The sequence below is a fragment of the Taudactylus pleione genome, unplaced genomic scaffold, assembly GCF_031769625.1.
Source record: "Taudactylus pleione unplaced genomic scaffold, aTauple2 ptg000156l, whole genome shotgun sequence".
Lineage (NCBI taxonomy): Eukaryota > Metazoa > Chordata > Amphibia > Anura > Myobatrachidae > Taudactylus > Taudactylus pleione.
In genome coordinates this window covers 12,861,990-12,882,193 of record NW_028284558.1, presented here as the reverse complement: position 1 = coordinate 12,882,193, position 20,204 = coordinate 12,861,990, and the positions used below count along the sequence as shown (strand labels likewise).

Here is a 20,204-nt window from a genome sequence, read left to right as displayed (position 1 = left end):
TGTAAACACTGTGCATGCAGACATTTTGACCTCCAACTTTTTACTTTTACATGACTTTTCTGTGACATGCAGTGCAATATGCTCATGATTTGGACTGAGGATGGTCTGACACTTTTTAGTTAGTAATACACAACCACCTTTGTGTTACACAATTACCACACCTGACTATTTATCATTCATTATCTCATTGGTCCCTATGGTTTATTAAATTCAATGAGACAATAAGAATGTGCAAAAAACTGGTGAATTGCACGTTGTACAAGGGGCATGACTTTCAAAAGCATGAACACATTAATGATATGTTAATATAAAGCTAGATATTACAGCTCAAGCGTATTTCAGCTTTGCTTTTGTCTAATAATTTGTTTCTAAGTATTTGCTTAATTAAAGGTACAAGCTATATACTCCTTAATATTTAAATACACTTGTTAATAAAATGATCGAATCTCTTGCAGAAATTACCACATGGAGAGCCGGAAGTCATCTACAAACGGTAAGTACTGTGGCCTCCTGGTACTTTCTATGGTTCTAACCCCAGCCAGTTGCTGTATTACAATATAAGGCACCGATGCCCAATTGGCCTGGGGCATAGGAGCAGCATCAGAAATATAGAAGTCTATTTACTAAGCCTTGGATGGAGATAAAGTGGACAGAGATAAAGTACCAAGCAATCAGCTCCTAACTGTCATTTTTCAAACATGTTGGCCTCATTTATCAACAAGCCTGTGACATGGCAGTTAGGAGCTGATTGGCTGGTACTTTATCTCCATTCACTTTATCTCTATCCGAGGCTTAGTACATAGACCCCACAGATTGTTTTAAACACTTTGTTCAGTTTATTATGTCTTCCTTAATCTTCCCCTCCATAAATGAGAGCACTCAGGTTGTGCAATGACTGATACCTGTTCTCTGGATGGGTGGGGAGGAAAAAGGGGTCCCAGTTGGTGATAAGTCTTTCACATCATTTCAATGATGATGTGCATGTTCACTGACCAAATAGAAGCCTATGGCACAGCTCTCACATCACAGCTTATAACATGCAATAATCAGCATCCTTGGGGTCGTAAAAGACTAGAGGTGAATCAAAAGTTTATTGATTAGTCAAAAGAAGCAGCCTTGGGCTTGCTATCTGGGTGTGCAGTGACATAACCACCCAGTTAGCAAGCCCATGACAACTGGGTGTGCTAAATGACATGCAGTGGTAGCCAGGGATTGCTCTTGCAGTAGGGAGGGATGAATGGGATGACACTCCATTGACCTCCTAGCGTTTTTTTTTCCATGGAATATGATTAAATACGTAGATCAGACAATGTCCAAAAGATGATTGCTCAATTGCAAGTGGGTGAGGGCTGATAGGAACCAATATTTTTTATTCCACTAGATATTTTCTTTATATGTCTATCATTATAAAACAGTAGCAAAAGCATGATTTTTTAAACCAGACCTTAGTGATTTGTAAATGAATTTATTAACAATATTTTCCTGTATATAGATATGAGAGAAATTGTATTATTAAACACTGTGCACTATATTTTGCTTTTTCAGAAGGAGAACTACAATCTCTGGCAGATGAGTATGTATTTACATATAATGTTCATTTAAAATGTACGTACATGAAACAGTTTTGTCATGTTCATTACAAAAATCATGGACAATATGGGCCTGATTCTGAGTGGCATGCTATGTCAATGTATGTAGTTGTGGAATTTCTTTTACTTTTTCTGAGTCGCACCACTCATGCATCCCGATTGTGTTCGTACAGACTCGCTGTCGCGGTGTTAGACGTGTATTGTAAATGTGCTGCGTGTTCCCATGCAGTGACTGGGAAGTGGCTATTCAGGTGCATAAAAATATTCCATGTTATGTGAGTGTCGCTGATAGTGGTTGTGTACTAGGACACTTCATCGCGCACATTGGAGGCTATACTCAGTCTGAGAATCTGCAGTTACATAGGGCTGGTGCAGGTTTTGAGGGTGCGAGTGATGGTGGCATCTAAAGGCGCACCAAACGGTGTTATCCCATCTGAAGATGCTCAAAGTGGGCGTCTCAGTCCTTGCATATTAAGACCCACACTTGTACATCGGGGGAAGGGCTGATACTAGCATTAGCATATAGTCGCTGATGCAACTTCAGCAAAAGACACTAAGGTGGTCACAGCAGCTGGTGACTAAGACTCTGCCTCTATGTGTCCTTTGTATTCTAATATAGGCACATATTTGAATAATGTTTTGTTACCAACTACCGATGGTGGCAGAAGTAAAAATAAATGCAAGTGTCTATTAATATAGCCAAGCTTGGACATATGGGGGTAAATTTACTAAGAGTCGAGTTTGGGTGAGTTTGCAATCTCACGTGAGTTTAGGCATGTTTTTCATCTCGCAAATTTACTAAAGACAAACTCAAGTGAGTTTGGAAGTGAATTCTCACGTGAGATTGCAAACGCGAAAAAACCCAACATCGGCCAAATTAGGAAATATTTTACATGAAAAAGATGCAAATTACTAAGAATCGAGTTTCCAATCTCGTGTGAGATTGTAGCAAACTCAGTTTCAAATAGACCACCTCCTGAGCTGCGAGTTTGCCAGAAACATACACATAGTGTGATTTGTACATGTTTCTGCCTGTATACTTAATATAAAGTGTTTTAATTAAAAAAAAAATGACATAGGTTCCCCTCCCAAATCCCTAACCAGCCCCGGACTTGCTAGCCAGTCCTGGTTCTTAAAATTATGGGTAACAAAATGAGTAGGATTCCACCCTCCTCTAGAAATCCTGCGTTTGCCACAGTCACTGAACATTCAGGAGCCAGTTAGCGGTGTATGTGGTCATACACATACACCGCATTTTTTCCCACTATAATTAAAACTAGGACTGGCCCTGCAGCCTGGTGCTGGTACCTAAATTAAGGTGGATCCCTAGTCGATTTGTTCCCCGCAATTTTAGGACCCAGGACTGGCTGACAAGTCTTCGGCTGGTTAGGCTTTTTAAATATATTTTAACCCATTTTTTACAGGTACAACACACAAGCAGCTTACACATATCTAACTGATATGTGCAGGCTGCTTGTTCGGGTGAGTTTGGCAGAGAGAAAACACTGCAATCTCGGGTGAGTAATCTCATCTAAACTTCGCAAATAGGAGGAGAAATCTTGATCTGCTTCACCATCGGAAAACTCACTTTCAGCTAAGCTCACTCAAATTTGCGAGTTGAAAAATGGAAAACTCACCCGAGTTTCGGCGAAGTAAAGAGTGTTTAAAAAAAAAAAAACTTGACCAAACTCGATTTTTAGTAAATTTACCCCCATGGTTTCAATTGTAAGTGTAGAATGTTCATTAACAGCATTGAAACCACTGTCATTTACTGTGTACTGTCTTATTTACCCTTTCTAGATATACACATACTAGATATTACGACTGGCTTATATAAGATGATGACTTATATTCTTCAGAGTTCCATAGGAAATGAAAAACTAATATACAGGGGTATATTTACTAAGATTCGAGATAGGTCGAGATGACCATCTCAGGTGATTTATTCATTTTTTCCTGCTTGCAAAATTACTAAAGGCAAAAGTCAGGTGAGTTAGAGAGAGATTTCTCTCATCTCACTCATAAAACCTGGGTGAGATAGCAATCTCGAATCAAATCACCATCGGGCCAAATCGGAAGTACTTTTCACCTAAAACATACATCTCTCAAATTTACCAAGAATTGGGATGACAAGCTCGGGTGAGATAGGAGCAAACTCTCTGTCAAAATCACTTTTCAAATTCTCAAACCCCTGAGCTGCAAGATGATCAGAAACATACACAAATCATTGTGATTTGTGTATGTTTCTTTCTGTAAATGGTTAAAATAGGGTTAATTTAAAAAAAATATTACGTGAGGTCCCCCCCCAAAAAAAACACTAACCAGCCCCGGACTTGGCAGCTAATCCTGGTTCTTAACATTACAGGGAACAGAACTGGTTTTAAATATATGGAGAAAAAACTTGGCGTGAGGTATATTTAAACCAGCCCTGGACCCTTTCTAACGGGGTACTGATGCCACAGCCAGGGGTGCTCTTTCACCGGGCCCCCCAGCCGCAGCATCAGCCCTGACCACTAGTCAGCCCAGGCCAGGGATCCCTGGGGAGTTGGGGACCCCCCAATACAGGAGTCACCCTCTCCAGGGCACCCCTAGCCTAGGCTGATAGCCCGGGGCTATCCCCACCACCCCTGGGCGGTGGGTGGCGGGTTGATAGTGTCTGTGTATTGTGTAAAAATTTTAATATTTTACATTGTCTATACAGTGGAACTACAGGTCCCAGCAAGCCTCCCCCACATGCTGGTACTTGGAGAACCACAAGTACCAGCATGTGGGGCATTTAGGTCTCAATGGTACATGCAGTTCACCAGTAAAGAAATGTTTAAAAAAAACACAACATACACCGTGAAAATAAAATTTTATTATATACATACATACACATACATACTCACTTGGTCCCTGATGTTCACGTCCCCTTGTCAACGTACAGTATCCAATGGAAGTACCTGTAAAACAAGCTCCAATACTCACCTTTTGTCCCACGATGTTCTCCGCAGTAATCCAGAGCTCTGTCCCTGCTGCCTGGTGCTGGTTCTTAAATTACAGTGGAACCCTACACATTTTTTACCCTGTAATGTTAAGAACCAGGACTGGCTGGCAAGTCCAGGGTTGGTTAGTGTTTTGGGGGGGACCTCAGGTAATTTTTTTGTTACAATTAGCCCGTTTATTACAGGCACAACACAAGCAGCTTACACATATCTCACTGATATGTGCTGGCTGCTTGCTAGGGAGAGTGGTACTGAGAGAAATCACTGCAATCTCGGGTGATATAACTCACTTGAGCTTGCTTTAAATCACCTGAGAATCTCGATCTACATCACCATCGGCAAACTTGTTTTTCAACAAATCGCCTGTTGGTAAATTTGGTAAAAAAAAGTGAAAAAATCATCCGAGTTCAGGTGAGTTATGCCGAGATGAATCACTTTGAAAATCGTGTCAATCCGGATTTTTAGTAAATTTACCCCACAGTGTGTAATACTGTTTTGTATAATCCGCATAAGTACATGCAATAAAGGGGGTGTCCTTTACAGAAATTAATGAAATCACAATAAGTGATACCCAAAATAAATTAATATAGTGATGAAAAAAGCACTTCTAGTGTGTCTCTATTAAATGGGAAGTGTTCTCTTTTTATTTTATGCTGTAAAGAGAATTAATTCCCTATTTATGTTTTAAAAACATGTTCATGCTATATTACACGATGTAGGCTCAAAACGACAGCCTTGGCTAATTGGAGGACAAGACTGGATTTTATTCAGATTTCTGATGACCGAATATCATGTGTGATCATTGATTAGGTGTAAACTCCACTATCATGCATATGGTAAAAAAAAAAAAAAACAACAACATATTGAAACAGATATAAACTATATTAAACCGACTAGAATGTTCAGACTAGAAAGATATATGCTGCAATCAGTGTTACAAATTGTAATAGTTAATATGCTTATTGCATTAAAAAATAATAATTTTTAAATAAGCTGCAAAAAGTTAAAAAAGGGAAATAATTCACTGTTGACTCTATGTACTAAGGGCCTGATTCAGTCCCAGACGCTAAGCCGCGGACGCACGCGATTGGCGATCGTCTCCCATCTGCGCATGCCTATGCGTCAAAATACGCATGCGCGAACCAGTCATTGCGTCGGGAAATCGTGTGCTCGCAGTACACAGACTGGACGCTATTTTGAGTGCCGTTTGTGGGTGGTAACAGGGGAAGGTGCTTGTGAACGGGGGAGTGGTGCTGTGAACGCAGGCATGTCTGTGCGTCAAAACGGAGTTTTATGGGTGTGCTTAATTAGCATGGAAGCATCATTGTACACATCACTTGGTTGTATTTCAGCCTGCAGTGATCGCAGTGCTTGCAGTGGGTCAGGGTCGACCTCAAGGGCTGCCAGCAGCTCCGATGGTTCTCGATGGTTCTGATTATTCATACACTTCCTGGAGATGACGTGTGTTAAGAAAGAAAAGTGGGTGTCTTTATACCGGCGTGCGTTCGCTCTGCTGTCGCTCTCTAAGACATAGAGGGCGTCCTTACATCAGACAGTGCGATCGCGGAATTTGCATACCCGGACCCTGACAGCAGTGAGAGTGCATAGCTTAGCGTCTGGGTCTGAATGAGCTCCAAGCCTTTGAGAGAGGTAAAGTGGACAAAGATAAAGTAACCAATCAATTATCTCCTGTCATTTTTGAAACAGTTTGTAAGGTGAGGAGCTGATTGGTTGGTACTTTATCTCCCTCCCAGGCTTAGTAAATAGACCCCATAATTTAGTTATATGCAACTCAGTACACATAAATCAAGGTACATTTTTCTGCTAATTACCTTTCCTGTTCTAGGTTTGGGAAAAAGTCAAAGAAAAAGAAAGAAAAAGAAATTCGGGTTGGATTCTTCCAGTTGGTAAATGTTTTTATTTTTACCCTGATAGAATGAAAGTGTAACTGGCCATTCATGTGACATATTCAGGGACCTTTACAGGCCACAAAACTCATGCACTAATACTGTTTTTCTGTTTTTTAATAGCTTGCACAAGGTGTGTCTAGTTTCATGGGGAGGAGCATGAATTTGCTAACCAATACATACTTGCCAACTCTCCCTGATTGTCAGGGAGACTCCCTGAAATAGTAGCAATCTCCCTGACTCCCTGGAGAGTATAGCAATCTCCTTGATTGCACCTTACCCCCATTATGTAGATTTTATATTAACAAAAACCATTGAGATATACATTCAAATTGTATTATTAGTATCATCCCCTGCTCTGTTTGTAAAGCACAATCATCCCTATGGCTTTTCTAAAAAGTATCAGTGTGTTTTCATCAACAAATAGATCTTACTAACTGCTTTGGGGATCGTTTACATTTGGATGTAGGTCAGCTTTATGACACGCCTCCCAGATGTAGCAGTACACGCCCACTTTACGCCATGCTAATGGGTGTTACTTTCACAATATCCCTGAAATGTTTTTACAGAAGTAGGCAAGTATATGGTGGCTTTAGCAACGGTGCAAATGCGTGCAGCAGTCTGTGCTGGGAATTGGGCAGATCAGGCGCATTCTTGCACAGTGCAGATTAGAGACATGGGCGTTTTCACTGTAATACAGAAATTAGATAAGTTTTATGGGACAGGATTATTTAAATTAGATAAAGGGATGGCAAGGGTATATTTATAGGAAAGAATATAATACTTTCCTCCCTGCATTAGATGTGACTTGTCTACCCCCACTGAGGTTCATTGGGGCTTTTCCAATATATTTAATGAAATTAATGAAATCATGTGTACCTTATATTTCTGTGTGAAAGGGCATTTCTAAGTGAACTTCAACCATAGTAATTAGAAAAATAACGTAAAATTGGCACATGTACAGTTATGTCCTCATACGCCTAGGGGCATATTTACTTAGGAAGTTAATCACGCAGGGAAAAGCTCCGGTCTTCACTCCTGGAGCTATTCAATAATTTAGCAGTCTACTTACTAAGCCTTGGATGAGATAAAGTGAACGGAGATAAAATACCAGCCAATCAGCTCCTAACTGCTATGTCACAGGCTATGGCCCGTATTCAATTTGAGCAGACCCGCAATACTTTTCCGCCTCTCAGACTTTTCGCCTACATCGCGTGTTTTGCAGGCGGAAAAGTATAGTGCACGTGCCCGCGTATTCAATTTGAAAGTACGCGAAAACGAGACCCGGCGAAACTTAAGCAAGCGGAAAGTACTGTCAGATTTGGGGAAATCAGCCTGACACCCCCCAAAAGATGCTCTGACATGGGGGTTAGCTATGGTACCCCCTGATTTGGCTTGCTGAAAGTATTTGTTGTTTTTAAATGGGCTCAATAGCTGCTAAGTAGCGTTTTTGTATAAGTGGTGTAGAATAGTATTCAGGAGTTTTTTTTTGTAGAAAATAACTTATCCCAGCAAATTTGGGGTACTTGAAAATGGGGGCCAGCACATTTTAAAGTTGCTAAAGTTAAGTTTAAAAATTTGTGAAAAATCCACCTGCCGCAAGCCCCAGCAATGAAAAAAAACATGGGGCATACTTGGGGACCCCCCCAGAGTCTAGTTCGCTAGTTTTTAACTTTGTCCCCCAACATTTTTTTTTTTCACCCCCAAAATGAAAGTGATTTTTTGGGGTGTCCTTAAGTATTTTTTTTTAATTTTGATGCAGTTTACCTTTAGGGGACTGTCTGAAGGCTGCACAGGGGTTCCCGCAACGTTGCACCCCAAAACCCCCATTCTGCACTTTTTTCAGCATGCTATTCATAGGTGAAACTTTTCTGCCTATTCAAATTGAATACAGCGATACTTTTCCGCCTGGCGAAATGACGTCATCGGCAAAACTTTTTCGCCAATTCCGGCTTTTTGCCTCAAATTGAATATGGGCCTATGTTTGAAAAATGACAGTTAGGAGCTGGTTGGCTGGTACTTTATCTCTGTTCACTTAATCTCCATCCAAGACTTAGTAAATATACCCCTTTGCCTTTTCCCTGCATGGTAAAACCTCAGGTAACGCGCGGTAACCACTGAATCTGCGTATAATGCAGAACCTAACACGTTAATTATCAGAGCTGCATTCTTACGCAGGCTTTTACACGCTGCTCCTGAGGCTGCGAGGAAAAGTGCACCCTCTGGTAATTAACGCTCGTGGTAATGGCTACTATTTGAATTGCTTAGCGCCGACAATAACTAATTGGATATGCCGCATACTGTCTGTACGCCGTACGGCATGAGACGCTCACAGAGAAGTAGCGTACCATTGTTTTCTTTACATTTTGCATCTTATTTGCATATCATATGCAGCCAATCAGCACTCACAGTGAGCTAGAGACACTGGGCTGCGGCTTTAACAGCACAGGGATTAGTTTTGATTAAAAATATACAACATCATAGATGAAGCACAACGGATCTCAGGGTGAGAATAAGCTGCGGCCGCTGCATTAGAGCACCTCTTACACAGAGTCAGACTCAGTCACACACAGATGTACAAGTGTCACTCTTAAATTGCTCACTGTAATCTAATTTAGCAGTCTTGTCTCTCCCTGTTGTTTTATTTTTGCGAATAAGATTTGGAGTGAGAGAGAAGCTTGGTGCAGCTGAGTTGCCCACGACCTGCCGTGCCGAGAGGGACTATTTGCTGCGACTTGAACAACAGTGTATGAGGACACATCTGTAATAAAAACCTAATGTCTTCTCACTTTGGACGCGATGCAGCATAGCATACAGTATATTGCAGTAAATCCTTCGAAAATGCAGTTTTTGGAGGCATATGCACCAAGCTCCGGAATGCGATACATTCCGGAGCTTGGATGCTGTGGACAACGTCATATTTATTGGCATTACTTAATAAAAGCCTTGAGAGGGATCCAATCGGCAGAAGGCCTCCCGGATCCTAAACCCGGAAGTCCTTCTATCACAAAGGACAGCTCTTACCGGGAGAGCTGTTCTTTGTGATTTTCTTCAAGAATACTTTATTTATATTTTATGGATTACTTGTTGGAATCTGACAATGATAAGCCCTGTACAGTAAAAATGAATATTGATACTGCATAGTGACATTCTAACCTTATTCTGTCACATTTTAGTTCCGCTATGCTTCCACCAAGGACATCATTATGATGGTAATAGGAGCTGTGTGCTCCTTAGTCCACGGGGCAGCTCAACCAATAATGCTTTTCCTCTACGGCTTAATGACTGACACATTTATAGCATTTGAAAAGGAAAGTCAAGTGCTCCAGGATAAGAATAAAACATGTGTAAATGGCACAGTCTACTGGATCAATGGCTCTGAATTTGAAATGGAAAACTCAGCAGTGGATTGTGGGTAAGTAATGTATACTGCACCACATATCAATGCAATGTCCATTCATTTTTGTAATTTCTGAAAGTCAGAAAAAATGATGGGGGGGGGGCACTGTAATTAGGGGGATGGGTGGGGGATTTAGAGCCAGGAGGGGGTTGGGTAGGGGAATTTAACAAGGGGGGATATCACCATGACCCAATTGTGAATATAGGGTCTACCAGTAGTTTGCCCCACTGTGATTTGGGACTGTGATTTGAGTCATTGGGGTGTGTCGCTAGTTACGGGGGTGTGGCTTCACGTTACGCCTCGTCTTCAAGTGGCTCTCTCAGTATTAGGCTGTGCAACATGATGTCATGACGTCACTTTGCGTCTGTGAATTAGAAAAAGCCTGCCAGTCAAGCAGAGCGCCTGTAGATGGAACTGCATGGCCAGGCCTCTAAACACTCAGATTGGCCCATCAGCCCTTCTGGCATTTGCCAGAATGGCCAGATCAAAAGTCCGGACATGAATTCACCTATTGAAAAGCAATGATTGAATATTCTAGCACCTCCTTTCACCAACCAACCCTGAAATTTAAAAATAAAACACCAGAACAACTGTACAAAAACAAAAAGTACAGTACATGCAATACAAAAGGCCAAGACAAGTTATGTCGTACCTGCACTTGGAACCTTGAAAGTTTGCTGCAACTGCCAGCTGGTGTTCTCACTTCTGTTGGGGCTTTTATAAATTAAAGAAAGTTACAGAAATAAGTAGTAAACTTTTCTTAAAAAGCCAAACAATGAAAGAACATCCTAGCCCGCACAGGTCTCTCTCATTATCCCCTCCCTCCATATCTGTCTCATTGCCCCCTCCATATCTGTCTCATTGCTCCCTCATTGCCACCTACATAATTATCTCACTGCCCCACACCCCCATACTGTATCTCACTACCTACACCCTCCATAACTGTCTAATTACCCTTCACCCTTTTCAAGCACCTTTCCCTTCACATCTCTCTCATTACGTCCTCTGTATCACTCATTGCCCCTCAATATCTCAATATCTCTCTCATTACCCCCTACATATCTCTCAGTGACTGCTATACCGATCTCATTGCCCCCTGCATAGCTCTTTATTGCTCTTTCTATAGCTCTCTCACTGCCTATCCTGAGCCACAATCTCTTTCTGCATCCCCCTTTCATACCAGTCTCATTGACCCGAGTATCTACTTCTCTCCATATCTCTCTGCTTTCCCCTATCCATAGCAGTCTCATTACCCACCTAAGCCCCCTTCCTCCATATCTGTCTCATTGCCCGCTCTATATCTGACACTGCCCCTCCATAGTTCTGTCTTTGCCATTTCCGTAGCTCTGTTACAGACCCCTACACTCATTTCCAGTCTATTCTGAACACCTCACACCTCACAATAGTGTTTTTATATCCAAAAGGTTGCACTGAGGTAGCTGGATGACTATGCTAAGCGATACGAGTGGGTGGCACAAACACTTGGCCCATCTAGGAGTGACATTGCAGTGGCAGACAGGATGGCAGTTTGAAAAACTAGGCCCCAAACAGTACATAATGCAAAGAAAAACAAGAGGTGCAAGATGGAATTGTCCTTGGGCCCTCCCACCCACCCTTATGCTGTATAAACAGGACATGCACACTTTAACAAACCAATAATTTCAGCGCCAGGGTCTGCCACATGACTGTGGCTGAAATGATTGTTTCTTTTGGGCCCTCACAAAACAAGCTGGCAATTAATCTGTCCCTGCACAAACTGGCTCTACGGAGGCAAGATGTCGTCCTCATCCACTGATTCTTCACCCTCTTCAGTGTTGTGTACATCCTCATCCTCACAGAGTATTAATTCGTCCCCACTGGAATCCACCACCACAGGTCCCTCTGTACGTTCTGGAGGCTGGTATCCCTGGAAGAGTTGATAATTCATTTTTATGAACATCATCTTCTCCACATTTTGTGGAAGCAACCTCCTACGCCTTTCGCTGACAAGGTTCCCGGCTGCACTAAACACTCTTTCGGAGTACACACTGGAGGGGGGGCAACTCAGGTAAAATAGAGCCAGTTTGTACAGGGGCCTCCAAATTGCCTCTTTTTCCTGCCAGTACAGGTATGGACTGTCTGACATCCCTACTTTGATGCTGTCACCAATGTAATTCTCCACCATTCTGTCAGTGGTGACAGTATTATATGTAGTGACAGTACACATGTCAAAAATTGTTGGCTGTGTTGATGCACGTGCGGCTACTGCGCATACATTTCGCACACAAACACAGAAGAAAAAGTTGTTTATTTTTTGTGGAGCGCACTTGGAAGGTTATACCACCCTTTAACAGACTTATGGGACACAGGCGCACGCTTGGCGCTGCTCCTTTGTTGATGCAGGTGCGGCTACAGCCCACACAATTCTTTTGAGGAGCACACTTTGGGTGTTTCACCATCCTTTAACAGACAGACGCACGCACGCTTGTCGCTGCTGCTTTGAGGATGCAGGTGCGGCTACAGTCCACACAATTCACAAAGACAGAAAAAAAAGAAGAATTTTTTTTTTTGTGGAGTGTACTTTGGGGGTTACACCACCCTTTAACAGACAGACGCACACTTGTCGCTGCTGCTTTGAGGATGCAGGTGCAGCTACAGCCCACACAATTCACAAAGACAGAAAAAAAAGATTTTTTTATTTTTTGTGGAGTGCACTTTGGGGGTTACAGCACCCTTTAACGGACAAGCCAGCCAGCCCTTTACTTATGACACAGGCGCACACTTGGCGCTGCTCCTTTGTTGATGCACGTGCAGCCACAGTGCACACAATTCACAAACACAGAAAATAATTCCTCCACCATTCTGTCAGTGGTGACAGTATCATATGCAGTGACAGTAGACATGTCAGAAATTGACATTGCTGGCACGTCCTTCAGTCCGGACCAGATGTCCAAACGGGCCCTTGACTTATGACACAGGCGCACGCTTGGCGTTGCTGCTGTGTTGATGCACGTGCAGCTACTGTGCATACATTTCGCACACAAACACAGAAAAAAAAGAATTGTTTATTTTTTGTGGAGTGCACTTTGGGGGTTACACCACCCTTTAACAGACTTATGGGACACAGGCGCACGCTTGATGCTGCTCCTTTGTTGATGCACCTGCAGCCACAGTGCACACAATTCACAAACAGAAAATATTTTTTTATTTGGTTTGGACTGGAGTGTACTTTGGGGGTTACAGCACCCTTTAACGGTCAAGCCAGCCGGCCCTTTACTTATGACACAGGCGCATGCTTGGCGTTACTTTGTTGATGCACGTGTGGCTACTGCGCACACAATTCACAAACACAGAAAAAAAATAATTTTTTTTTGGAGCGCACTTTGGGGGAGCACCCCTGATGCACAGATTACCCCCTGGACAACACTACAGCACCCCTTTAGGACTGGGACACTGCACAACACAGTCCAGCCAGCCCCTATAGACTTTGGAGTGGACACAGCCCCTATGGACAACTGACTGCACAACACAGCCCAGCCAGCCCCTATGATAGCAGCACAACACAGCCCAGCCAGCCCCTATGGACAACAGCAGCACAACACAGCCCAGCCAGCCCCTATGGACAACAGCAGCACAACACAGCCCAGCCAGCCCCTATGGACAACAGCAGCACAACACAGCCCAGTCAGCCCCTATGGACTGAGTGGACACAGCCCCTATGGACAACAGCAGCACAACACAGCCCAGCCAGCCCTAGCTCCCACCGTCCCTCTTCACTGTCCACAGCCGGAGTGAGAAGTGACACCGACGCGGGGACCTTTTATAGAATCCAAAACCCTCGAGATCCGGAAGGCAGGATGATGACGTTTTGCCTCGATTTCAGATCCGAGTCAGGCGGGAAAAGTCGAGCCTGACTCGGATACGACTCGGATAAAGGGGGCTCGGGGGGGTTCGGATTTCAGAAATCCGAACCCGCTCATCCCTAATATATATATATATATATATATATATATATATATATTTATTCCTAAATATTTTAGTTTGAGTGGGATAATTGTACACATGGAAGACAAATGGGATTGTTGAGAGGAACATCCAGCAGAGGAAAGAGGAAGTAATTCGGATTTATTAATATTAATCCGGTAACCAGTAAAATAACTAAATTTCTGTATGAAAGCAAAAATAGTGGGGATAGAGTGGGAGAGATTGGGGATGAGCAGAAGCATGTCGTCTGCAAAAAGTCCTAATTTGGGCCCTGATTCAGAGCCGGTCGCTATTTGCGCTCGCTCGTCCAGAAAATAGGGGTGGCTATTCAAATGAACCGTTCGCTGTTTGCGGTCTGTTCACGCCTCTAGGTCTGAACGAGCGAACAAAACTTGCGGTCGTTTTTTGGGAAACTACGCCCCCTGGCCGCTCGCATCCGACGTCATGTCCGCTATTTATTACATTAATCGAGTACATCGAACAGGGTATGAACTGCTCGTTATTCTTGTGGTTGGTTTTTGCTACCACAATTTTGCGAGCAGTTCTGGCTAAAAAAAAACCCAGTGACGTGGTCAATGACGCTGCTGTTTTAAATATGCACACCAATAAAACGCCCGTTTTGACCTTTAAGCATGCCTGCGTTCTGATTTCCACTCCCCGTTTTCAAGCACCTTCCCCTGTTACCACCCACATACGCCTCATCCTGTCACTCAAATTAGCAGGCATTCGCTATTTTGCGAGCACATGAATTTCGGCCGCACTGACTGGTTCGCGCATGCGTATAACGATCCGTACGCATGCGCAGTTTGGCAAACATCGCTCGGAGCGAACGAGCTGCCACTTACGAGTGGCTCTGAATGAGGGCCTTGGATTCCACATTCCCGACCCTGATACCTTTACATTTTTTTGCTCGCCGCAAAGCAATAGCAAGTGGTTCCAAAGCAGCAGCGAAAAGCAATGGGGGCAACAGACATCCTTGTCTCGCACCCCTTTGAGTCATTGGATATTATTGCCCATAGCAACCAATCAGATTCTAGTTATTATCTTCTAGAAGGTGTTATTTAAATGTTAAGTAGAATCTGATTGGTTGCTATGGGCAACATCTCCACTTCTAAAAACTCTCACTTTAGTAAAATTACCCCACTGAGTCATAAAGGGCGTGGAAAGAAATCTATTAGTAAAAATTTGTGTGGAAGGATATTAGTAGAGAGATTTCAGTACAGAAATTAATCCCACAGAGAAGCCAAACTGAAATATATATATAAATTTATTTATACAAGTGAAATGGCTCCCAACAACAACAAGTACGCACCAATGTATGTCTTTATGGTGTTTATTATCAGTATTACATCTCACATTTATTACTACTGCACTGAACTGAACCTGTGCTGTAACCTTTTCCCTGCTTCACAGAGTAAACATTGAAACAGAGCTGACACAATTTGCTTACTACTACGTTGCTATTGGAGTGATCGTCCTGGTGCTCAGCTACTTTCAGGTACAGATGTTCAATATTAATCACCATTTAACACACTGTAAAGTATTTCCTACTAGAGTATGCATTAGGTCACTCATTCCTCATATGAATACTGTGGGCTTGATTCTGAGTTGGCTGCATCTGCGTCTTTATGCTAATGCCGCAGCTAATTTTGTTCATACTGAGATGTCCACTTGATGGGTGCACCGTTACCTTCCATACATGCTAGAACCCAAAATACATAATTAGGCATTTTTTTGTGCAGAAAATCCTGCATTATGCCACCTTATTTATGGGCCCTAGCTCCTGCGTCCTACGGTATGCCAGACCATGCAAGGCAATAACAACGTTGCTGAAAATATAGAATATGCATAAGTTGTAGACACGGACCAAATCTAAAGCTGGCCTCACACTGCACAGTAAACGTGCAAAACAGCCAAACAAACCACTGGTCTGAACGAATATTGGGCCTGATTCAGAGCCGGACGCAATTAGCGCTCGCTCGTCCAGAAAATAGGGGTGGCTATTCAAATGAGCCATTCGCTCTTTGCGGTCTGTTCACGCCTCTAGGTCTGAACGAGCGAACAAAACATGCGAAAGTAATTTTGTATAAAACGCCCCCTGGCTGCTCGCATCCTACGTCATGTCCGCTATTTATTGGATTAATCGAGTACATCGACCAGGGTATGAACTGCTCGCTATTCTTGGGGTTGGTTTTTGCTACCACAATTTTGCGAGCAGTTCGGGCTATAAAATAACCCAGTGACGAGGTCAATGACGCTGCTGTCTTAATTATGCACACCCATAAAACGCCCGTTTTGACCTTTAAGCACGCCTGCGTTCGGATCTCCACTCCCCGTTTTCAAGCACCTTCCCCTGTTACCACCCACATACGCCTCATTCTGTCACTCAAAATAGCAGGCATTCGCTATTTAGCGAACAACCGATTTTCGGCTGCACTGACTGATTCGCGCATGCGTATTACGATCCGTACGCATGCGCAGTTGGGCAAACATCGCTCGGAGCGAATGAGCGGCCGCTTACGAGCGGCTCTGAATCAGGCCCATTGTTCAGTGGTATGGTACTGAGCGATGATTGTTCACAGGGGGCGATGTATCAAGCCTTCAAGATAGAGTGGAGCAGTTGCCCAAATCAACCAATCAGCTCCTGTCATTTATCTAGCTCAGGTGTCTATGTACTAAGGGCCTGATTCAGAGCCGGACGCTATTTGAGGACGCTCGTTCTGAAAAAGGGGCCGGATATTTAAATTAAGCGCTCGCTCTTTGCGGTCTGTTGACGCCTCTATGTCTGAACGAGCGAACGAAACATGCGCTCGCTATTTTGAAAAAAACGCCCCCTGGCCGCTCGCATCATACGTCATCTCCGCTATTTATTAGATTAATCGAGTACATCGAACGGCGTATGAACTGCTTAGCTATTCTTGTGGTAGCATTTTCCTACCGCAATCATGCGAGCAGTTCAGGCTAAAAGACAACAAAGTGACGTGGTCGATGACGCTGCTTTGTTAATTATGCACACCCTTAAAACGCCCGTTTTGACCGTTTGGCACGCCTGCGTTCGGATCTCCACTCCCCGTTTTCAAGCACCTTCCCCTGTTACCACCCACAAACACCTCATTCTGTCACTCAAAATAGCATTCGCTATTTTGCGAGCACACGATTTCCGACCGCACTGACTGGTTCGCGCATGCGCATTACAACCCATACGCATGCGCAGATGTGCGAACATCGCTCAGAGCGAACGAGTGGCCGCTTACGAGCGGCTCTGAATCAGGCCCTAAGCCTTGGAGAGAAATAAAGTGGACAGATATAAAATACCAACCAATCAGCTCCTGTCATTTTTCAAACACAGGGCCTGATTCAGAGATGGACGGTAATGTGATTTCCACGCATATTGAGCGATTGTTTACCATTGCGCCAGTGGTGGAACTTGTGAGTGGTGGGCCCAGGTGCAAAAATTTGCTTTGGGCCCCCCTCCTCCGTCCTACTCCAAGTTCAAAGTGCAGTGAGTGACAGAGAGAGATAGAGGGTGACAGGGAGAGGCAAGAGGTAGACAACGAGAGGCAAGAAGGTGGCAAGGAGAGGGTGACAGGGAGAAGCAGTGGGTGACGGAGAGATAACAGGCAGTGGGTAACAGGGAGAGGCAAGAGGCAGTGGGTGACAGGGAGAGGGTGTTAGGGAGATGTGACAGGCCATGGGTCACAGGGAGAAGCAGTAGGTGACAGGGAGGGGAAGAGGGTGACTGGGATAGTTCACGGGCAGTGGGTGAAAGGGAGAGGGGATAGGCAGTGTGTGACAGGGAGAGAGTGATAGGTAGAGGTGAGAGGCAGTAGTGACAGTGAAAGCAGTGGGTGAGAAGGTGACAGGCAGTGGGTGACAGGGAGAGGTGACAGGCAGTGGGTGACAGGGAGAGGATGACAGGCAGTGTGTGACAGGGAGAGGGGAGAAGCAGTGGGTGACAGGGAGAAGCACTGGGTGCCCAACACATTATACCGCACTGTAGTAACCCCGCATTATGTCACACTGTAGTACCCTCACATTATGTCACACTGTAGTACTCCCCACATTATGCCACCTGTAGTGTCCATACATAATGCTACACTGTAGTGCCCACACATTATGCCACCTATATTCCTCACATTATGCCACCTGTAGTGCCCACACATTATGCTACACTGTAGTCCCCACACATTATGCCACCTGTAGTCCCCACACATTATGCCATCTCTAGTGCCCACATTATGCTACACTGTAGTCCACACACATTATGCCACCTGTAGTCCCCACACATTATGCCAGCTCTAGTGCACACACATTATGCCACCTGTAGTGCCCACACATTATGCTACACCGTAGTCCCCACACATTATGCCACCTGTAGTCCCCACACATTATGTCACCTATAGTGCCCACACAGTGTACTCACCAGTAGCATCCACAGGCAGCCGGTAGAGCAGCAGTCACAGCCTCACAATGAGTCACACCCATGAGGCTGCGATGCTGCTGGGTGGGAGGAGCATGTGATGGGCTCCTCCAATCAGAGCTCAGCACGTGCTCCTCTGACCCCACTGCAGAGGCTACTGGGATTTATTACCCAGTAGTGCACTGCAGTGCTGAGCCTGACTACACTGTGCTGCAGTCTCCTGAGTGTAGCTGCCGGCCAGGTCAGTCACAGCCTTGATGACTGCCCAGCAAGCAGCTGCACTGCCCCTGCCATACAGGCAATGTGGGCCCCTATATTGTGGCGGGCCCCGGTGCAGTGCACCGGCTGCACAGCCGGTAGTTCCACTCCTGCATTGCGCATGCATATAAGCCGCACTGCGTGTGCTCAGCCATCGCATTGTGATTAAGGACGCACAGAGGACCTCATCGCAAAGTGACTGACAGGTTGTCAGTGTTTGGGGGGTGGTAGCGGGGGTGGTCGGAAAAACACAGGTGTGTCTGACCATTTAAACGCCATTGCATAAATTAGCCATTGTGATCTCCTATGCAGCATGAGAGCCCTCTGCGAGTCAGGAGAGATGCCGAGTCTGCGGCTGGTCAGAACTGCTGCAAGGGCAAGATGGCCATTCGATGTGCGTCAATGTTACCGATCAGTGGCGGCTCTAGAGGTGGGGCTGCAGTGCAGTCCAAATTTCAAATAGGGGAACCACACCAACGGCCCTTTCAAACGCTGTCAAACATAGATGGCTGGGACTCATTGGCAGTTGGTGTGGCTCCCCTATATGAATTTTGAACTGCGCTGCAGCCCCACTCCTGGAGCTGCCAATGTTACCGATATTTACGCAGGTAAGCAACATCGTACACATATTTTCAAAGCTGTGTATTGTACGATCTCGCAATTGCGATCGTATTAGCGTCCATCTCTGAATAAGCTGATTGGTTGGTACTTTATCTCCAACCACTTTATCTCTCTCCACGGCTTAGTACACAGACCCCAAAGTCTTTGAATTGACAGTTAGAAGCTGATTGGTGCTTTGGGCAATTTCCCCACTTTATCTCTCTCCACGGCTTGATACATCTCCGCCACAGCTAGAAAACGGCTCAAAGACAGCCTGGATCATTCAGTTTGGTTTTCAAGCTTGTTAGATCCATCCGACTGTTGGTCAGCCAACTTCAGGCTGCCGGGCCAGAGTAACAATGGGGCGGATGGAGCTCCAGCTCCAGGCCTCCACTTAAAAAAAGGCCCAGCATCATGACAGTTACAGTATATGATGACCAGCCACCAGCTGCTCACATGGTTGGCCATAAATCATTAGTATTAAAATTGTATTTCTATTTCAAAATAATATAATTTTTATACTTTTACATGAGGGTTGATAGTCAAGGGGGTGTACACACCCACATGGTTCTGGCCACACCCATCCAGCACAGGTCACACCTCCTCTGGTTCTCCTTGAACATTTTCAGACCAAGGCCCATGTGGCACTTAGGGGCTAAGGGACTTAATATATCAAAACTTGGAGAGAGATAAAGTGGATGGAGATGAAAAATAACCAACCAATCAGCTCCTAACTGTCATTTTTCAGACACAGCCTGTAAAGTGACAGTTAGGAGCTGATTGGTTGGTACTTTATCTCCATCCACTCTCTCTCTCTCCAAAGCTTAATAAATATACCCTTCAATCTGTGATTGGAATCACCTCCATACTTTTTGTAGTGTATGGAGACACTACAACTTTTGGGGAGTCAACTCCTCCCCTGTCCGGGTCTTGTCAATATGGACTTCTACAATGTAACCCTCCCCAGGGCAGAAAATCTTATATTAGTGGTTAAAAACAATTTAACCTTTTCCCAGGGATATACCAAAGCTATTATTTCCAAAATAAAGAGTGTGTTGGTGAAAGAAAAGTGATTGTTTTAAT

General features: G+C 44.3%; 1 protein-coding gene across 1 annotated transcript in view; it reads left to right on the top strand.

The window, feature by feature from the left end:
- The first annotated feature begins 465 nt into the window (after positions 1–465).
- LOC148521649 (bile salt export pump-like) overlaps positions 466–20,204 on the top strand; it is a 144,156-nt gene continuing 124,417 nt past the window's right edge. Inside the window, exons 1-5 of the mRNA XM_088474902.1 lie at positions 466–493; positions 1,546–1,573; positions 6,420–6,480; positions 9,657–9,895; positions 15,257–15,341. Coding sequence (XP_088331028.1) covers positions 466–493; positions 1,546–1,573; positions 6,420–6,480; positions 9,657–9,895; positions 15,257–15,341 — 441 coding nt within the window. The remainder of the gene's footprint in view (positions 494–1,545; positions 1,574–6,419; positions 6,481–9,656; positions 9,896–15,256; positions 15,342–20,204) is intronic.